This window comes from Accipiter gentilis, chromosome 27 (assembly GCF_929443795.1).
Source record: "Accipiter gentilis chromosome 27, bAccGen1.1, whole genome shotgun sequence".
In the NCBI taxonomy this organism is placed as follows: Eukaryota; Metazoa; Chordata; class Aves; order Accipitriformes; family Accipitridae; genus Astur; species Astur gentilis.
In genome coordinates, this window is record NC_064906.1 from 21,161,760 (window position 1) to 21,183,066 (window position 21,307).

The following is a 21,307-nucleotide window of genomic DNA, read 5'->3' on the forward strand; positions in this document are numbered from 1 at the left end:
CTGCTGAGGTGGAAGCAGGATCTGATACGAACAGGGCAAAATATGAAAGGGGAGAATTCATTCCAAGTCGTCGTTCAGATGATGACCCATTTCTTGCATCAGGCTGCTGTTCGCCCTAGCACCAGAGATGACGCTGCCATTAACATTTTACTATCCGCAAATCAGTACAGAGCGTAACATCCAGTTACCGCTCTTGCATGTTTGCATTTCTTCCTCCTGGTATTTCAAGTTAATAGAGAAGGAGAGCCCCAGGGCAAAGCACAGTTGATGAGATAATTGACTTCACAAGAGGACTATGAAAGAGCGGGCCAAATTCAGCTCTCGCTTAAGTATTCCCATCTCTGCTTATGTCTGAAATAATCTGACCTAGTCCATCTGCTGTCAGAGGAGTAGCAGCATGGCAGCAGAGCTCCTCCATGAGCACTTTGGTCTCTACCTGTCCAGTATTCCCCTCTCTACTAGGCTCCCAGGGAGAGCATCAGTGCGTGCTGCTGAAAATTCAGGTAACCTCACGGCTAGAGCCTGAAGTCTTCCTGGTACCCTGCCTTTGATTCTTGCCCCATGCAGCGATTTCTTGGCTACGTCTGTGTTACTGGAAAACAAGTGTGTCTCTTGCCATACAACCAGTTGCCTTTATGGGCTCTGCAGCGTGTCTGCAGCTCTCTGCTGCTAGCGTAGCCCCAGGGTGCCTGGCGGTGGTGAGCGTGCTTGGCATACGCTCTCCTGGCCCCACTGCCCGCGGTTTGCCCTCCTCCCAGCACGGGAGTCTGGTCTTCAGAGTGCCTAGGAAATGTCCTTGGAAAACGGTACGATTCCCCTGCGGCGGAGGTCATCGCACGAGATCCTCGGGGAGGTACTTAGCGTACGCTGGTCCTCAGTTTTGTTCTCCGCAAGAGTAATTCGTTCTTCACTGGGCAGTTTCAGAAGGCAAAATGTCTCGGTGGTGAGGAGTGTTCAGGTACTCCAAGCAGGTATATACTTTTATTGACATCATCGGATGTCTTACAGCTGTGAGAAATAAGGTAGCAGAGTAATCGAGTGCGAATGTGCAGTAAATTGTATAATAACTAAATTCAGAAGAGGAGCATGCTTTTCTAGGTTAAAATATTTCTGGAAATATAATGGCCAAAGTAAACCACCAGCCAAAGCGTATTGAAAAGCCTGTTGGTGTTTGAACTTTGGAGAGGGAAGCAGGTATTCCGTTGATCAGGAGGTCCAAGAGGAGGCAGTTAATGTACCTCTGAAGAGGTCAGAGTAGAGCTTCGTGTCTTTGTAGCACAGAGTTGTATGGAAATGTTTTCGTATCTAAATCTGGAGCTAGCTGCTGAAAATCTTCTGTGAAGGTATTTACGTTATTGGTGGTTTGGCTGAAGCATGTTCTGGCCAATTAAACGGAGTTATTTTGTGCCGTCCTAATTGCAAGTTAGACAGGTGGTTTGTGCATGAAACATTTAATTTTCTCAGGGCTCTGTCTGACTTCAGATGATACTATAGATACTATCCTATACAAAGATAGAAGATGATGTAAGGGAAAATGATGGATGCACTGATGGGGGAACTGAAGGGCAACATCACAGATCTGAATGGACTGAGGTGCTGTGAGGATGGATAAGAAAAAACCTGCAAGTGTGATGAAATCCCATTTTGTTAACCACTACTCCAGCCTGGAGTTCACTCTTAGCTTTTGGTATTAAGCAAAACCAGTATTTATTGCCATTACTGCCTAGTAAGTCTGCATTGTTAGGGAGGTAACAAAACTATTTTTTCTCATTTGTGCAGCAGTTCTCAATAGAAGTGCTCGTATGCCCAAGGCAAGTATACTTTGTCCCCATAAATTGAAAGCTACTGTTCAAAATTTTTTATTTTTGTGTGTAATACCTAATGGTTTCGGTAATAGATAACTTATTACACATTGACCTGATTCTCTTCCACACTTCCTAACTTTTAAATCACTTTTAATCAGAAATGAATACACAGCTGTGAGTGGAATGGTGTCTCTGTACTATGGGAAGAAGAGCTCTTAAATCCCACAAGTGTGTGTGTGTATGTATATGTGTGTTCGGTTTAGGGTTGGGTCTTTTTGTCTCTTCTTTGCTGAGTTTGCTGGCAGCTAGTCTCTGGGGATGGAAAGTATAATTACAATGCAAAAGTCTTTTATGTTTTTCTCCCCTGGATTATGCTAGAAATCAGAAACTGTAGTAGAGATTTTACGGAATTGTTAACAGACGAACTAAGGAAGAGCACTGATAGAACAGAGTGCACGGGGCGGGGAAGATGATGAAATTTAAAAAGAAAAGTTGAGCAAATTGCCTTTTTTCTGTGGTCTGAAAAATCACCTAATAAAACATTGTTTTATTGCATAGGTGCACTAATAATTTCTGGTTTTAATGGTTACACCACATACACTTTTCAGGCAATTTTATAGAGTGTGTTCTCTAAGGTGGCTCATGAAAATCACCTTCACAGTCCATTTGTTTAGATTCTGCAGTCTGCTTGAATGGTAGCCGACCACCTCTGTAAAGGATGCAGATTGCCAAAATCTATCACTTAAGACTAATAATTCCCAGCAAAATGTGGAGAGTGGTTTATTTCTTCACCAGGCTCATTATATTGGGCAGTCTCTGGGTTTAGATCTAGATTTTCCTTTCCCGCAAAGGCCTCCGAAGAGCACCATTATTGATCACGGCACGTTAGCAGTGTTACACATGGTGATTTATGAAGTGCAAGCCTGGAGCTATCTATTGTATGCTCTTAAATATATTTCCATGTCATCCTGCTCCTCTAACCTACATTGTCTGCTTGTTCATAGTCTCTTTGAACTGCATGGATTGAGCACACTGCCCCTTTCCTCACACCAAATGAAGAACCCACTAGAGCCAGGAAAGCGCTTTGTGAGTTGTCCTAGCTCGCTGTTAACCTCGGATCGTGAACGCCAGGAACTGGTGTGAAATGTCCCCGTCATACTTCGCTGCGTACAGAAGGAAATGAACAACTCGCACTACTGACTTAAAATCTCTCCTTCTCTAAGCCAAGTGGCAATGTTCTCCAGTTAAGCGAGGAAAGGTCTGCTCCGGCACACAGTCCTGTTCCTGTCAAAGAGCGTTTTGCTCTTCATGTCACTTTTGTGACATCTGATCCCTTCGAATAAGGAAGGCTGGTTACTGGCTATGGTGTAGCGTTGTCAGAGCGTCCAAACAAGGCTTTTATAAAAGCAAGGAACTGGTAGGTTCAAGAGAGTGCCAAAAAGGAGAGGATGAAAAGCAGTTTAGCAATAGCAGCAGCATTCTAGGTCAAATGGGCTTTGCAGAGGTCAGAGAGGCTTTTGCGGTCATTGAAGAAAGGATTGTGGGAAAGAAATGGGGATAATAAAGTCCAATATGTTAATTTTCCCCTGTCTGAAAAACGGGGTTGCACTAGTTCAGAAATTTTTCTTTGCTTCTTTGGCAGGTGGTAAAAATAAAGGTCTGAAATGGGAGAGGGTAGCAGACATTTACTGGAAGTGGTAGTTTCCTCTGAGTCTTTGAAGAGCCAGCAGACAGTCTTACCTAGCATTGTTTTGAGAGAGAGACTTCACAATAAATTCCAGCATAGGTTTGAAAGGAAAATCAAACATCAGTGCACAGACCTTCAAAGTCACTTGTACATGGGAAAAACAGTGGAGGAACTGGAATGCACTTCAGTTCCCGCTCCCTGGCTCGATCCTATCTTGTATTGCCTTTGGAGTAGAAAACACCAATGCCAAAAAAGCTTTTGTAAAAGTTACAATACTTTTGTGTTGTGATATCAACTAACAGCAGACAGGTTTAACCTCAAGGGAAGTGCTTAACTACCTCAAATTCGTAAGGCAGGTTAAATGAGTCCACATTGCATGTATTTTTCAACCGTAGTAGAGTAGATCTGCGTAGCTGAATTAACTGTGATTAGCTTGCAATCGACTGTGGAAATGCTGAAGATTCATTCACAGGGTGTATCTAATAATACTCCATATGTACCTTTCTGATGATATCTCTGGTGAGACACGTCCTTTGCGAGTCTTCTAGTTTTTGTTACTGGCTAGCGTGTAAAGGAATGGATTTACTTCTGTTTGCAGGTTTTGTGCGGTAAGAATGAATGCAGTTAAAGAACCCGTTGGAAAACATGAGCGTGGGGCATAAGACTAGGAAGGAGGCTGAAAATATCTCATTATGTGAGAACTGGGAGTCACATGCAGGACTGTGTGAGTCAGCAACGTGCCCTTGCGGTGATGAAGCATGAACCACAGACTGGGTTGCACTAGTAACAGCATGATGAGCAGATCGAGGGAAACGATTACTCCCCTTTGCTTGGCTGCCACGAGGCTACATCTGTGTCCATTGTCCAAAAGTGGGTTCAGTTCTGAGTTGTGTGGAACAAGATTCTGACAACCCAGAGCAGAGGCAGCGGAGTCTGGCGGAAGGCATCGAAGAGGTACATGGAGGTGCTGAGGCAGCAGGGCTTGTTCAGCCTGCGCAAGGGAAAAGTCAAGAGAACTGGAATGCTGTCTTGTGTCCGAGAGAAAAGGAAGGGCAAGCCAGACTCTTCCCTAGTATTCACTGCAAAAGGATAAGACCGCAACAGTGACAAGTTGCAGCTGGAAATCTTTCCATTTGGCAGAAAAAAGCGTTCTTCATGGGGACAAGCGTTAAACATTGCCCAAGGAATTATTCGTGATTTCCCAGAAAGGCTGTGGAGTCTCCATGCATGGAGATGTTCAAAGCTCAGCTGCTCAAGCTGAGCAACCTTAGATGAGCAAGCCTCATCTAAGCTGGAAGTTAGCTTCGCTTTGAGGAGGAGGTTGAACTAGGCGACCTCCAGAGGTTCTTTCCAAATTAAATTATTCTGTGCTTCTAGGACCTAAATGAGCTGAGCCGACATTAAGCTGCTCTACATCCTCCTTTTGGAGGAGGGCTGGAGGTGCAGAGCGTGGTTCCTCACCTCCAGTTTCTGCAAGGCAGTCGCAGGAGCTGAGCGAGGAGGAGTGCCTCCGCGCCTACTCCGTCTCCCCGCTCCCTCCATGCTGTGGTTACTCTATAACAGTGGGCATTTCTTTTCTCTGTTTCTTTTGATTTTTAAAAAATGACAGTATGCGTGCAGGCTCAAATATGCGAAGCAGCATGTTGGATTAAAACAGTCTTAACTGCAATGAAAAAAGAGAAGTCGGCCCGTTCTGTCTTGTGCTTTAACTGCTCACTGCATGGTGTTTAACACCTCTCTCTATGTACAAGTTTTTGATCAATGAGCAACTAAAATGTAAGCAGAACACGTACCTGTGTGAAAATTTTTAAGCTAATCCTGTATTGTCCATTTGCATCATCGCTGTTAGTCATTGCCATAACAAATGCTTTATTTTCCCATTTCTTCCACCAGGCTTCTTTCCAGTGTATGAAAAAATGTACACTTTTTTTAATACTGGTATTTTGTGACGGTCTAAATTTTTACTGCCTGTACAAACAATGAGAGCAGTGTTTCTTGCTCTTGCTAGAAATTTTAAGTACTGTCAGTGAAATCATTATATTGTAATTTGGGGATCATTATAAGAATTAATATTCTTTAATATCATGACATTTGGAATATTTTTTACAACTTCATTGTAATAGACCATTTGAACTACAGCAAAGCAATTTTCGTCCATGAAAAGGAAGTTTCTTGGCGGTGGAACAAGTGATGAAAGAAATTGGAAAATAATTACCAACCTCTTAGAAAGAACTCAGAGGAATTAGAGGAGCTCTGCCTCTCTCAAACCATTATGAAGTTCAGGTTATTAACCACGTAAGGGTTAAGTCAACTGTTGCCTCTCTAAAAATGCTTTTGGATATACTGTTTCTGTCATTATTGAATGTGACAGTAAACCACCAGCAGTGCTGTAAAACCAGCAGGTCCCAGCACGTGGTGAACAGCTGTAGTCTGAGAAGACTGACACCCAGTGCCCACTGGTCTCAGACGGAGCGATGGCTTGGGCTTTGGTCAGTCTGGGTTGGATATGCGTCTTTTGAACGCTTAGGTCTGATTCTAATCTCATTCAAAGTCGGTGGTGGTTGTTTTCATAGTAGTAATCAAAGTGAGTATCTTACCCATGGTAGTCTTCACCTATTGAATGAAGCCTTCATTTCTGAAAGTGCTGATGAGCATTTAAACCAGGTGAGGTTTATCTGTCTCCCCATCATTGGCATTCTGTATGAGTAATGTGTACATACACGCGATATCAAACTGCACGAGTGCAGATACGACTCCTCTAAACTCAGAGTTCAGTGTTTTCCTAATTACTTACAGCCTGTTGAGATGAAAGGGACAAGATCTCTTTGTGTTAAACAAGAAGCTCGCATTCTTTACTGATGAGCTACTCTCCTCTTTCCCTCTTGATGATCACGGGCAACATTCTTGCAAACAGACGTCCCAGTCCCACCCGCAAGAAAGCCTCCTAACTTGCGGTTGACCTAATTGTGCAGCGACAGTGCCGCTTCTGCTGAGCAGAGGAGATCCCTGCTATGGCGCTCGCTTGGGCTCTGCACAGCCTGGAGCGGGACATAGGTAGGCGGGAATGCGGGCATTGAGGGACGCTCTCCGATTCCGCTCGGGAGCCAGGTGTCCCACTTATTGCAGTACGACGGGGAGACCGCGTGCCAAGTTCTACACCGCTTTCCGTATCGCACCCCACCTGAAGCCAGTGAGCGGGGTCATGTGTTACTGAAAAAAAGGTCTTGGCATTGATAGGTATTTGGAAATGCAGACAGTCTTCTGAGGTACAGCAGTGTTCCAGTAATGCATTATCTGTGGCAATTGTTATTTGTGCGTCCAGTCCTGAAGTATCTGCTGAATATTCGGTCTTCACCTGGATGTGTCTCCACGAGGTCTTGAAGATCAGAGCCCATATTGAAATCTTCGTCGTTTGTGACAGAGAACAGAGAAACAAACGTTGAGATTCTTTATTCGACCAACAAATAATCTCAGTTGCTGCCGTCGTTGTGATCACACTGTGCTTAGTGTGCGGTGGTTTGCTGCATGTGCACTCCCTCTGAGAAAAAATACGCAAAAATCACTAGGCAGAATCGCATCTACCACTGCACGTTACCCAGTTCTCTGTGTAGAATTAGAAACTTTTAAAAAGTGTTTTCTGACTCCTGCAGTCAAGACCACTTGGTGAAGTTGAGGTAGGCTTTTTTCATGTCATGTATCACTACTGAGTAATGCCCATCCATCTTCAGTTTGCACCAGTGGAGACTTAATCAAGCGTGTAGAAGGAAGAATAGATTCTTACTTAATCCATCCAAGGATGGCTTAACTTTAAAACAGAGGTGTTTTAGCTGAAACAAGGTTGTTAAAATGACACAGAACTGTAGCAGTTGTGTTTTATGCATGTGCTTTCATGTTCAGACGAGTAGCAGTGGCAACCAAAATGGTTTGCCTCAGCCAGCAACTCTGTTCAGTGCCATGTGTTAACTGTGTTAAAAATTAATGGATCTTCTCGGTGAAGATAAAAGATTAGGGAAGCCCATTGTCAAACTGGTAGGCTTGAAGAAAGGGGGACACTTTGGTTGTGCGTGAGGACAGGGAATTTAATCGTTGAAATGAAAGACGTCTTTCTGTAGTTTGTGCTTCAGGATAAAACTGCTGTTGAATGAGGAGGTTCTTACGCTGGACTGGATGATTCAGCTGCCGAGATCCAGACGTAACAGATAGGGATCGATTTGCGTGCGGACCCCGCTAAGAAGAGAATTGGTTTTCGAATGGGCTGGGGGATGGAGGTCCTGCTGTAGAGCAGCTTGCTGAATCACATCAAGGAGGAGACTCGAGTGTTGTTACTACAGTAGGAGATGTGTGACCAAAAGGATCTAAATCCTGAGCAGAAAGATGCAGGAGATAGTTGTAGGCAGGCAAGGAGAGGATGAGGAAACGAGAGAGGCAGCCGGGGGGGGGGAACGCCTGCCATCCTCCGTTTAGGAACTGGAGGTAGATACTGTGCTAAAAATTACTGTGCCAGCTCTAGAGTGGAGGTCATTTATGGCATCCTGGTGACAACAGATGTGGCCTGTGTTACAGAGAATTCTCTTTGCATTGAGGTATACTGCATTGTGCATTGCTTCGAAACCTTCCCATGTGCTTCCACTCGTCAACTTCCACTCCTTAAACTGATTTCTTTGCTATCCTGCTTTGTTCTGGTTTTAACGTACCGTAGCTTTTACTAATGCTCTGGTGGTGAGTCGTTACTGGGGGTTCTTCTTGTTTGGAAGCCAAGCAGGCCATATACTCTTACTTGTTTGTTTACTGTCTGTTTTTGTGGGGTTTTGTTTCTTGGTGTTTAATGTCAAATTATTCATATTTCTCCTTGATGTTGGTGTTTTCTTAACTGTAGTTCTGCCATAAGCATACTCGAATCCATTCAGTGACACATACTTAGTTCCTGTAATTGCCACTTTTAGATGGAATGATCCCTTGGATTAAATCTGGAACCTGGAGCTAATGTTATAGAAAATAAGGTCAAAGAAATCAAGTAACATTACTTCCAAAGTCGCAATAGAGGCTTTGGATCATCTTCCATCATTAATATCGATGCTTGACAGCACTTACAACTTTAATCATGATTTGTAACCCTCTGAATTTTATAGCTTCTGCTGTCAGAAATCAATTTCAGTACTTAATGGCATCTTGTAACCTCAGTCAAGGAGAGTGTTGCTTTGATTTTTATTTTAGTTTTACTCAAAGCTTCACTGCTAAGCTACACCCTTACAAAATTATTTCTATGAAGTTTTTTGACAAAGTTGTTTCCAGTTCTCTGACTTAAAATACTTTTGTGTATACAGCATAATACAGAAGTATTTCTCTCCATTGATCATTTTTATTGAGCTGTAGCTTCATGCGTGCTTCAAAAAGTTGTAGATTCTGACCCTAAAAAACAGTGAGCTGTATGTTTAATCTTAGTCATGCTTGTAGGCCTGGGACTTCTCATATAATTAACAACCACCACAACTGTCTGCAGCATCAGACCATAAACTATTGTTTAATCTTCCTTTTGCTTACTGAGGTTGAAGAAGAGAATAGAGCACACTTATAATTCCAAATTAAACATTTAGATTAGTCTTTATTGATTCCTTTTGATCAAAAGAAGTGTGTTTGGGCTTGATTCTGTCTTTAGTCACTCAATAATTTTGGTCATTGAAATTATTGACCTTGTTGGGAGTTCCCCTTTAATGGCGTAATTGCAGGATGGAGTCTAGAGTTGTACATTTCTTAAGGGAAGTAACAAAGTTGTATTTTTCACCAAAAAAAAAAACCCCAAAACAAATGAAAACCCAAGCAGGTCATAGGAACCTAACTAAAACAGAAGTACGAAAAACTGTCCTGTGTCTAATCTTTCAAAATTTGCAACTTTTAATAGAGTTAAACTTGCAAAGGGCATATCCCTTGATCTTTATAAATGATTAAATGCTGGGAAAGGCTCTGCTTTAAGCATGGTGGTGTCTACTTTTCTGCACACTTATTAGTAGATTTTTTATGCTTTGAAAAAGAGACAATTGTTATTCTCCCACTTAATGCATCGTAAATTGAAGGGTGGTAAAATACAGTGACACCCAACAGGCCAGCAGTAGATCTAGTTTACCAATTCAGCGTCCTGACTGGGAAATGCTGCCCATTTTTACCTGTGTATAGTCATCTTATTGGAAATGTCATGATCTGTTTGGCAGCATGGAAGAGGAATAATGAGATGATGTTGTCAGAAACAATAACAAGAGTCATTCCTTGTGCCACATCATTTAAACTTTGGTCTAATTCTCCAAGAAACTGTCCCTGGAACGTTGTTTCTTCATAGAAGTAAGGAAGCTGATTTGCTCTGAGTTATAAAACCCAAACTCCGCAGGACAGGCATAGCAAAGCACCTTTCTAAAAGCAAAGAAGGACAATTTTTTTGTCACTTTTCAAATCATCTTTATCCTATATATAAATATTGAGCTCCATCCTACTATTTCTAAGGTATTTCATGTGGTTCTTTTCCAGTTACAAAGGAATATCTCTCTGTTTGATTTATGTACTGATGACTTTCAGCTAACTTTCCTTGCTGTATTTCATTCAGAGAGCCTGCTGCCTGCACGTGATAATGTTTATGTAGTGGATGACATGGTTCTGGAGCTATCAGAGGTGGAAGAAACAGCATCAGAAAGCAGCTGTTTTGCATCTGAGGACACCACGGAAGACTCGGGTGTCGTGAGCTCCCCATCTGACATTGTATCTTTGGATTCGCAAAATGACAGTATGAAGTTGAGAGACGTCAAGCTGGTCAATGGCTACGTGGACTCAGCCGAGGGGGATGCGATGTACGGCACAGAGACCTGCCCCGTAAAGAACCCCTACTGCAATAGCCTGGGATCTGACAGTGCTGCACAGAGGTAAAAATTTATTTGCAACCAGCTCTTGGAAAATACCTCGCATGTCCTCCTTGTAGGGAATCATTTAAGAAAACCAACTTCTACTTTCTTCTGCTCTTTCATAAACCAGCACCAATGCCAAGTGACTCCTCCCAGTGAAAAGCTCACTGCCAAATCCCCTCCAGTGACATGCTTGTAGCAACAAGCAAAGGTCACTTCTCTGTTTGAACTCGTAGTTACATTTCTTGCAAAAGACCGCTGCCCTCCAGAGTTGATTTCTCCAAGAAGTCTGAAATAATTTTGTTACAGTTTGGCTTATTTTGTAGTTCTGATAGCATATGAAGTGCTTAAAATGTTACTATGTATTGATCTAGAAAAATGACATGCAGGTCATAAAATGGAAAAAATTCCAGCCACTGAAAGCCGGGTGGAAAAGGATTGTATTCAGTGAACTTTGAGGATTGGTTTGTGGGTGTGTGCTTGTATATATATGTTCACCTAATGCTAACCTCCACTGGTGTTATACCTTGGCGGGGTGGGGGGTGGTTCAGCATATTTCCTTCTTTTTTTTCTTTTTCTTTGCATAAACAAACATTTTCCTGCATTTTTTGCAAGAAAATACAAGAACCTGGAATTTAACTAGAAACTGCCTTCAAGAACAAGTGACTCTGACACTGCCTGCCAAAGCTCACATAGTTGGTGGCAGGGCTGCAAAGGAAGGCCAAAATTTATAGGACTTTGCAAATACAAACTGGCCAAATAGGAAGCCATGCCTCCAGCAAGGAGGGTGGCCTGGTAATGCTGACAGGGATCCGCTCTGTGCTGCAGAGTCATGGGACAGGGGCCAGAAATTCCTCTGAATTCTCAGTTGACACAAAGTCTGTGCTTTCTGGTCTCTCTCCATTCAGCTGCTAATCTGTAGCTCCTTCATAAGAGCATGTATCATGACCTAGTTATTTCCTTCCACACATTTCTGAGGGAGAACTTCATCTTGGATCATGCAGTGGGTGATAAATTAGGGATAAATTAAGCCAAAGTCAGAATTTAACCTATTGGAATGATCTCCGGGCTTTTCGTTATCCATCAATATCAATGGGGACAAGGTCAAGCCTCGCTTAGGTACTTGCTCAACAATACATTCTTCTCGTGATTTGTTGTTTTACAGTTTCTTAGGTCCTGATGCAGTCTGTATTTGGAGGATTAGATAGTCTGGTATAGCAAGTGCGATTAACATTCCAGACCTGATCCAAAAAAGCAACCCATTAATTTCAGTAGCCTTAGACTGGGCCTTGTAAGATAACAGCAATCTCAACTTTCCTCAAAACGCAGGATCTAAACTGGTTAGGAAGACATACAGGCACATTGGTTCTGGGGGGGGAAGAAGTTACCATAATGTCGAGCAAAGACATCAAGGCAAAGCCCTGTAAGAACAGTATTAATCAGCGAAAACATTTTCAGACTTTTCCTGTTTTTACAGTTAAATAAGAGATTGACCCCAGGTCACTGAGTGGCACATTCCCTCTTGGAAGTCAGCATTCTCTCCATCTTTCACTTCAGCCAAAGATACACCTTCTGTACATTGCACCGAGATCTACCTTTGCCACACAAACGTACAGCAGTTATAATAGCTGGGAAGAGCACGTGAAAGAGACAGCGGGACGTTTCCTAAGCTGGCTGGCAGGACTGCTGCTCGGGGGTCTTCCCGAGCCAGAGGAGCGGGAGCTGGAAGGACGGCGGGGTCTGCGGCCCGTGGCAGTCAGGGAGGCGACGCCTCCCCCCACTCAGCTGCTTGCGAGGCCGGTGCTGTAGGACTGTCTCCAGCCCTGGGCCCCCAGTCCAAGAGGAAGGTGGGCAGACTGGAGAGGGTCTAGAGGAGAGCCACCGAGAGGGCTGGGGCGCTCCAGGTCCGAGGGCGAGGGGAGGCACCTGGCTCGTTGCCTCGCAAAAGCGGGGTGGGCGAGGAGGGACCTGACTGCAGTCTCTCCCTAAACAAAAGGAGGAATACGAGGCTTCTCGGGGGCGGACGGCGAGAGGACAAGAGGCAACCGCCACCAGCTGCTGTAAAGGAAATAAGAATTGGATCTAAGTAGGAGATGCCTCGTAACGGAGCGGTTAAGCAGCAGGAGAGGTTGCCCAGAGAGGGCGAGGAGTCTCCATGCCTAGAGGAGCTCAGAACTCGGCCACGCAAAGCCGTGGGCAGCCTGGCCTGGCTTTGAAATGAGCCCTGCTTGGAGCAGGAGGTTGGGCTACGCTTTCACCTTAACCTTTTCCGTGATTTTACGGTGCCAAATATTCTGTATTTACCTAATACGCCCATAATTTTGAAAGAGTGGTTTTAGACTGAAATAGGAGACAGTTGTTGTTTGGGGACTGCATTTATTTTTCATAAGTTCTACTAATTTTTTAGGCTCTGGGACAGCAAAATTACTTCAGATCAACTTCAGGGAACAGCAAAAACTTAACATTTGTCATTTGTTTTCATCTTATGTCAGCAACCACGTAGATTGCCACAGCAGCGGTGCTGATAGTAACATCTTTTAAACTTTTATACTCTGAATGTGCCAGTAATATTTGAAGGTAAATCCAATTCCACTCCTAACCTATGTTTGTAAACAAACGAGCTTTGAAAACTCTGCTCATCTAAATCCTTTTGAGGTCAACTTGCTAAGTTTTCAAAAGCCACTTCCTAAGTGTAGAGGGAAGGAAAAAAATAAGGAGTTTTTTAAAAACTATTTGTATGAAATTCTTGGTTTAGTGGGATGTAAATCAATTCTGAGCACAATTCTGAGTACAGCCAAATTTGGAGAACATCAGTTTCCACTTCCACTGTCAGAACAGCTGCCACCCCGCTAATAAAACCTGTTAGGAGCTCTAAGGTTGTATGTAGTTCTTGTGATGAACGGGCTGCTTTCAGGACCAAACCAGCCCCCTAAATTCCCAGACAAGTCAAAGTGTAGTTCACGTCAATAATTGGTACCAAGCTATACAGAGTTTTAAATATGTTTCATAAGCTACAAAACTTAAAGGAAAATTTTACATGGAGTTCATTCCTTCCTTTCTATCTTCTTCTAGTCCATATACCAAGATCTTACTCAACTTTAAAAGGAAGATAAGAACAAAGAAATTGGGAGAACTTGTCATTACTGTAAAGTAGCAGTGGTTAGCAGCAGTGAATCTGAGTCCTCCTTGAGTCTGAGCTCCATTGAAGCCAGAAAATTTATTTAGTGACTGATTTGGCTGAGGGAAATGAGGCTTGGGAAAAAAAAGGTTAATAAGAATAATGGAAATATTATCTTGTCATTTTTAAATTGTAAAGCTGACTAAAACTCTGGCTTCTCACCTGCTGAAACAACTAAGTCCTAAGAATTTAAATGCTGTATACTAAAATCATTTTGTACTCTGTGCGTTGTGAAAAGTACCCTTAAAGTGGAAGCAAATTACATTTGGAGAGTGAAGGGCTATGAAGTCCAAGTGGTATTTTGCACGTGCACTGTGAAGTATTGCAGCGAAGAGCAAAGTCCACAGTTCTTACCTACGTTTGGTCCAGAGGCTTAGCCTGTGCTCCAAGGGATCAAGAGTTATTTTGCCATGTTACTTACTTTGGTTAGTTGTATGTTTAGGTTTTCATTCATTTTTCTTAGAGTTTCTGGAATTGTTTACTGAGTGGCCTGGGTGGTCTCTGTGTAGCTTAAATGCCTGATAGCATTAGAATATCACAGCAAGGTCTGCACCTCATCTGCTGCTGAAGTCAAGGAAAGTTGTGAGCATTTAAGGGGACAGCCTTCAACATGCAACAGATTTGTCTGCACAGAGCAGCATAATAGTATGGCCGGGTAAGAAATGGGACATACCACGGGCTTTGCGCACACAGAAATGACAACCGCAGCAGAGCTCAAATATCATTCAGTTCCCAGAGCTCAGACAGAAAAATTTCTAAAAGAAGGTCCCCAGATTCCAGAGTTTCCAAGCTGGGGTCTTTTTTCTCTGTGGTTTTGGTTGCCAGTGCATGGGAGCAACTTGCAAGCGCGCTCCTTTTTTTCTTTTGTTTTGGGATTCTTGCTCAAGCAATCTTAATCCAAGTACACATATTAATTAGCATGTAGAATATCAAATGAAATGTCAAAAACCTCTAGATCTACCCTTGGCTCTGCCTCTAACCTGCTATGCCATCTTTGTCTCTCTGCCTCCGATATCCCCTTCAGCCACTGACTCCTTTTTTACGGTAAAAACCCTAACGCAGCTATCATATCTCATGATATGTTTGTACAGTGCCTGGTGGAGCAGAACCCAGACCTCAGCTGGAGGTGCCACGGGCTAACCCCATATAAATAATTGACTACATGCAGCGTTTGGCTGTGAATGTTTTAATATTAACTGCTGACTCTGAACACTGTACTACATAGTTCTCTTTCTTCATATCCTTCCTTACAGTTGATTTCTTTGTGTTACGTATCTGTTCACCAAATTTTAATATATAGTGTTAAATGAGTAACAAGAAAACCACAGAGAAGCTGAAATGTTGCTTATGTAGCAGTAAGTACATCTCATGATCTCACGGTGTTGCAACTCTGTCCTCCCATACCCCCTCCTTTCCCATCCCTTGTGTGGTGTCATCACGCAAGCTCCTAGGGGCAGGGATCAGACAATTTTATAATCCTATAAAGCATCATGCACACCTACTGTCTGAAGCTTTATAAATAATTAAACATTAAAAATTATGTTAAAATAATATTATTAGGGGTGCTCAGTCACACACTCAAAGTCAGGTAACTTTAATATTAAGGCTGTTTGTCTAACCTTAGATTCCCCCCTTTAACCTTAATTCCCCCCCTTCTGTGCAGCATGATAAAGTCTCTAGTTAAAGTGATCATACTCTGCTTTGTTTTATTTTCTTTCTAAGTTTCAGAGCTCAATTAATAAAGCAGGTATACCACTGTTCACTCTCAGTTAAAATTCTCTTCTGGAGACAGGACTATTTAATTTCCTTTTGCTCTTTTTATCTTACCCATCACACTAGTATCCATGTGCTATGCAGACTGAAATTCATTTCTCTGCACAGTACTCAACTGAGATGAAAAGGTGGCGTTACCCTATTTTAGAGAAGGAGAGCTGATGCACAGAGAGTCAGGGCAGACTAGTGACCAGTTAGACCACACGACCCCTTTTTTTCAGAGGACTGACCATTAAATAGCATTTCATCTATCAGAATGCAGCTCCCCTTTTCCTCCAAACTCTGTTCTTGGAAGACATTTAACCATTCTGGCCGAAATAAAATAATAGAATGATCGTGGGCATGATATAAATTGTTGAATTTGGACTGCCACCTGGCAAAGATGTTTAATTTCTCAAAAGTTATAAGCAATTGAAATCAAGGTTTTAAAAGGTATCTTAAGAGTGAGTGGTTCCACCAGCCTCTCTGAGCAGGAAAAACACTTTAAAATACAAAACTTTATTTTAATTTTGAAAAGGTTTTGAATGTATTAAAGTATTTAACAAATAAAAGTATTTTAAAACGTAAAGGGAACTTGGCAGTTATAAAGCTAAATAAATACAGACTTGTCTAGGACAAAAAGATAAAATACCTTCCGAAGGTCTGAAAGGGATTTTCCCCTCCCTTGAGTTTCTGTTTCAGTAGCCATGAGAGAAAAATATTTTTTCACGTACAGCTAGTGGAGGGCATAGGGTGGGGGCAGGGGAACCCTCCTGAGATCGGTTCGTGCTGTGGGTCTGGACAGGGATAATCCCATTTCCTCCCTTTCTCTTGGAAGAATTTGTTACCTTTGGCTCTGGCTGGGGTAGTTGAAGCTACTGGGAGGAGAAGAGTCATCTTCGTTACCAACCTGAGACGTACTCGCTGTTTGCTACAAAACTGTTAGGGTTTTCATGAGTTAGTTTAAAACAAAAGCTTGAAAGGATAGGAGTGGGTGAACTTGTTCTGCTTAGTTTTCAGTCCATTCAAATTCAAATGTTACAAGGTTTTGTATTCCACTTGGGAAGGACAGGAGGGAAAGAGAAGTCAGTAGCTGGAGAGAATTCAGTGATTAAGCTGGTCGGAGGAAGAAAAAAAAAAAAAAAAAATAGTGAGTGGCAGAAGGTAGGCAGGAAGGAAAGAGAAAAACTGTAATGAAAAATAGCAGTGTATGTGTATGTATTATATATACCTCTGTGCACAAACACGTTCCATATAATTACATGTCACTTGTAACCATCTCTGAGAAATATGGGAAAGTTTTATTCTGTTATTTCTCTATAGGATAGGTTTTATTTTTGCTGGGTAGGCACGTGTTTTACTTTTTTGAAAGGAGAAATGTAGTTTTAAGGTGGGGCAAGGTAGAGAAACAGTTAAAGCAACAGGGAGAACTTCAGGGATGAAAAATTACTTAATTAAGACCCAGATGTCTGACAGATTTGCAAGCCTCTGCTTCTTACATAGTTTTGCTAATTTCCTTCCTTATCTCTGGCTTTCCCTTTCCCCTCGTTCCAGAAAACTCTTTAAATTTGGATACTCTCATGCGCATTTTTGCTGGCAAGATCTTCATGGAGGGAATGATATTATGGTTAAGTAATAGATATTCACAGTCGTTACAGAGCAAGAATCCAGATTAGCCTTTCTGTTAAACTCATCCACTGGAAAAATGCCGTATACTTTGGAACTGTAGAATATTTTACACGTTAGGAAGCAGCTTGGGTTGCTAAAGGTGTAGCTCAGGCTTCCAGGACAGAAAGCCTCTGGTCCTTGCTCCTGCTCCATTTCTTATTTTCCTGTGTGAACCAAGAGAAGTCATTTAACCTCACTGTGCCATCTTTTAGCTCGCAGTGTTACATTGCACAGGTGATGTGTCTGTATTAAGATTTAAATCGTGCAAGTCCACTTTCCTGACTGTTTCTGGCAATGCTGTCTGCCTGCGGGCTTTCCAGTGGAGAAGCTGTTGCCAGAGGCCCATGCGAGGAGGGGGAGCGGGGGCACGCTTCCAGCTGTATAGCAACACAAGCTGCTGCTTATGCAGCAGGACCTTGGAACTGACATATGTCGGGGGACTCTGGAAGCTTAAACCACCCTGGTACGCAACAAGCTTAGAGATTCCTAGCATTAAAACACAAAATGATACGAAGCAAAAGCATTTTCATTTGCTTTCTGTATAGATTTTTGATCAGTAACCATGGAGGAGGACTGCAAAAGGACCATAAACCCAACTGCTGCTGAAAAATTACTTCATTTTCCTCCTCATCTGTATTTGCAAGTTCTTATTTTTAACTGGGTGGTCTTACATCTGAAGGCACTACTGGACCTGTGTGTTCTAGGATTGGAGAACAGTTTTAATTCAATCTCTGATGATCTTTATTCAGCACAGATATAAATGCTGTCTAAAGACCTTTGTAAGTTTGATGCAGTCCTATAAGACTAGAAACGGAACACAGACTAAAATACTTGGAATGGAAATGATACCTGTACCTTGCTCTCAAAAAGGATTTGCAGCTTTTTTTTTATTGCTCATGGAAGAACATAAAAAGCAGGTTATCTGGTGTTCGACAGAACATGACCCTGTGTTTTCTCCTTCTCCTGATTGTGTCCCACTTCCAGAAATCTTGCATCGAAGACAAGTGATGACTTGGCTATCTAACCAGTCCTAAGTTGGTGGCTCAGTCTACAAATTTTGCATTTTAACAGGCTTTGGTCATTCGAACATTAAAACTTTATGCTCAAGTTCACAGTAGGCAGCAGAAATGGAAAATATTGCTGGTCAGGTCATAGGTGACCAGAAAGTCCACAACTTACACTAGCTGCTCTCCTGCTCATGTTATATTCCTTCCTTGGAAGGAGATAGGTCAAAGTCATCTAGCCTAAGAAATGCAAAGAATGGAAAAATGGTTCCTAAGGTTTTGTAAACTCTTCATTAATCTGGCAAATAGTTACCTCTGCTTTTGAAGAGTACTTGCTGCATCACTCACAAAAACAGATATATAAACACCTTGAGTTTACTTAATGCCATCTTTCTGGCCTGGTTGAATAGAGAGGTGCATTCAAAAAGCTTCAGCCATACTTTCTACAACTTAAAATCGCTCAGCGTCAGTCTCTTCTTTAACAACCACCTTGATATACTCCAGGTAGAAGCATTTCTCTTTCCAGAGGAGAATAGTGTGGATTCATTCTGAAGAGGACAAATTTGGATACATACAGACGGGTTAACGTAATTCCCCAGTATCAAACTGAGAAGAGCTGGGAAAGGAGCCCGGATGCTCCAAAGCCCAGTCTGGAGTCACCACATCAGCTTTCCATGCGGGTCGGTCCCTGTTAGCTGCCTAAGACACGCGAGAAGCTGAACGCTCTTGATGTGCCTCGGACTGCCTCAGAGGAGTCGCTCCGTCCCTGCGCGTGGTGCTGCGCGGTGTGCCTCTCTGGATTTGACTCTGTCGTTTGCAATGGCTCTGTCTTCCCTCCCCAGCTGGTAGCAAATTCGCAGGAGCCACGTTCTCAAGTCTTTTGATATAGCACACGTAGTGCAAAATGAGCGAGACTTTCAGGTCATAGTCAATTAACCTGAGAGATGTCTACTGCCGTTTCTTCTTGCCTGCTGCCACGCCAGCAGGACGTGGGTCTCCCTGTCTTCCATATTATGTCTGCCAGCCCCAGACAGATGTCTTGCATATCCTTCGGTATTGCAGATGGCACCAAGTGCGGAGTTGGGATAACTGGATCTCTACCTCAGTCCCTTCTCTGCAGTTTACGTGGGTCTGTGTTGTATTTAAAGAGTTACGGTGGCAGTCGTGGTCTCTACCGCTGGTACCATACCTGAGGCTCACCAGAACTCCTGAGAAGTGCTCAAAGGGACTCGGGTCAGTTTTATCATTTGCAGACTCCCAGGTAAAGCGGCTCTAACTATAACAAAATGGCAGCTTCTGCCATTGCAAATCCACTGTCTTACCACTGGTTTGGGTTTCTTTTTAATGCAGAGAATTTTCTCTCTTAGAATGTAAACTTTCTTATAAATGTCCATCTCCCATGGTGCTAATTTGATGAAATGCTGCTGTAAGTTTAATTTTGTCTCCAACTGCGCAAACAGCCGCCGAGGAGTAATTATGCATTGTAGCCTGAGCTCAGTGGAACAGTAGAGGCTGTAGTTTAGTAGTCACTTTGCTCCGTTCTGTGCTCTTACACAAATCTCTGCTAATCTACCTAAGTAATAGGTGCACAGGCTTCCAGGAACCACACACATTTGCCATTTCGAGCTTGGGCTAAATGCTCACAAGCGCTGTATTTTTAGCGCCCCACGTTTTACCAGAAAGGCAGTGTAGAGGTTATCAAGTTCTTCCCTCAGTCAAAAAATGTGTGTGAGAAAATACCACTGGTAATGTTTATTCAGAATGTAAAACGTGGTATTGGAATAAGTCATATTTTTCTTGGATTCTGGCCAAAACAGAGCTGTCAACAAAAGGAAAGTGTATAGGGTTCGAAGGGAAGGAGGCTATGAAAAAAAAATTTAGAGGCCTTTTGCTTTCCTTTCCCAAATACTGTTGTGAGAAAGAGTCTCCTTAGGCATATTTATAAATCATGTGAGCTACTGGAAACTGCCAGACCTTCACCTCACAAAACACGTATCACATTTTAAATTCCCGATGCTAAGAATTTTAAGTAAAGCCCTGTGATTAATCTATACCTTCTGGCTTGCTTTGTAGGTGAGTTTGGAGATGAATTGAACAATGGCTCTTTTAGGAATTTGGAAATGCAAAAGAAAAGATCTGCTTTTTCTGAAGCTCCCTCTGTAAGAGCAAATAAGAATCTTTTCATTTTCACTGCATTGTTCTCATTCCTTCAGAAGAATTCTGTGAATTGGATGTTATTATCCCAGTCGTCTAGATAAGGAGATCGAAGCAGAGATTGAGAGGCAAATTGTGTATAGTCACTGCATAAATGCACAGAGGATAAGGAAGGAGACCTCTGCTGATTGTTGTGCCCATCGAGGAGAAGATAATTTTGCTAAAAGGAGTCACTGAAAGATTCCCATTGATGGGCATGAGAAAAGAGCTGGTCAGTGCAGTGGACCTACACTGCATGTTTGGAGCCCAGGAATCCCTGTTCCAGTCCCAGATTTTGGCTGTATTGTAGAACAGTCAGGTGATAGAAAGATATGATCAGATACCAAAGAGGTGGTGAGCTGGCATGGCCTTCATGAAATTACGTCTTGTTCTCTGATAGATACAGGTTTACACATTTTTCTTCCAAGGTTTTGGAAACAAGTTCTTCACAGTAGCTTAGAGAAAGAGTCTCAACGTTTGTCACTAATTTGCTTCTAGCCATGTACAGCTACCCCGCAAGACCAGCTTTGTAAAGAAGAAAACAGTATTTGCCTTCCATGCTGGACAGACTTGTTGCTTAGCTGGCGCACCATTTGAATGATTCTCCCATCAAAAATGCTCTCTCCGAGTTCGCCAGTAAATTGTTTTAAAATGCACCGAGAAGAGAGCAAGTATTTACTAATTTTATAAAACTTTGCACTGCAGAACCAATATGAAATTCAGTCAGTTCATTCTTTCTGCCACCTTCAAGTTGAGAATTTTGTTTGCCAGTCTTCTTTCCCGATCCAAATGCTGCAGTAAGTTTAAATCTTTTTGTCAGATGGCTCAGATGAGTAATCTCATTGATTTGTGTGCGTGTATGCTTCAGGGTACAGTAGGACTGCAGTCTTACAGCTCCAGTTGCCTCCACTGGAGACCTTGACTGATTTGTGCCATCTTTCTCTTAATCCATCGGGGGGAAAACTCAGTTTACCGTGAGTCTTGCAGTGTGGGTGCTGAGCCTGAGCATCATCGGTTCACATTGGCTTCTGGGGATGTTCAGGGCCTGTCAAAGCTCAGGTCAATGGCAAATGTTGGAAGAAATTGTATTCCAGTCGCAGAGCACTGTATCTCTTCCTCTGTCCTTAAACAACCGA

At 42.6% G+C, this 21,307-nt stretch overlaps 1 protein-coding gene across 10 annotated transcripts in view; it reads left to right on the top strand.

The window, feature by feature from the left end:
* COBL (cordon-bleu WH2 repeat protein) overlaps positions 1 to 21,307 on the top strand; it is a 210,294-nt gene that overhangs the window by 174,138 nt on the left and 14,849 nt on the right. For all 10 annotated transcript variants that reach the window (XM_049830389.1, XM_049830388.1, XM_049830391.1 and 7 more), the window contains one exon: positions 10,085 to 10,397. In XM_049830389.1, coding sequence (XP_049686346.1) covers positions 10,085 to 10,397 — 313 coding nt within the window. The remainder of the gene's footprint in view (positions 1 to 10,084; positions 10,398 to 21,307) is intronic.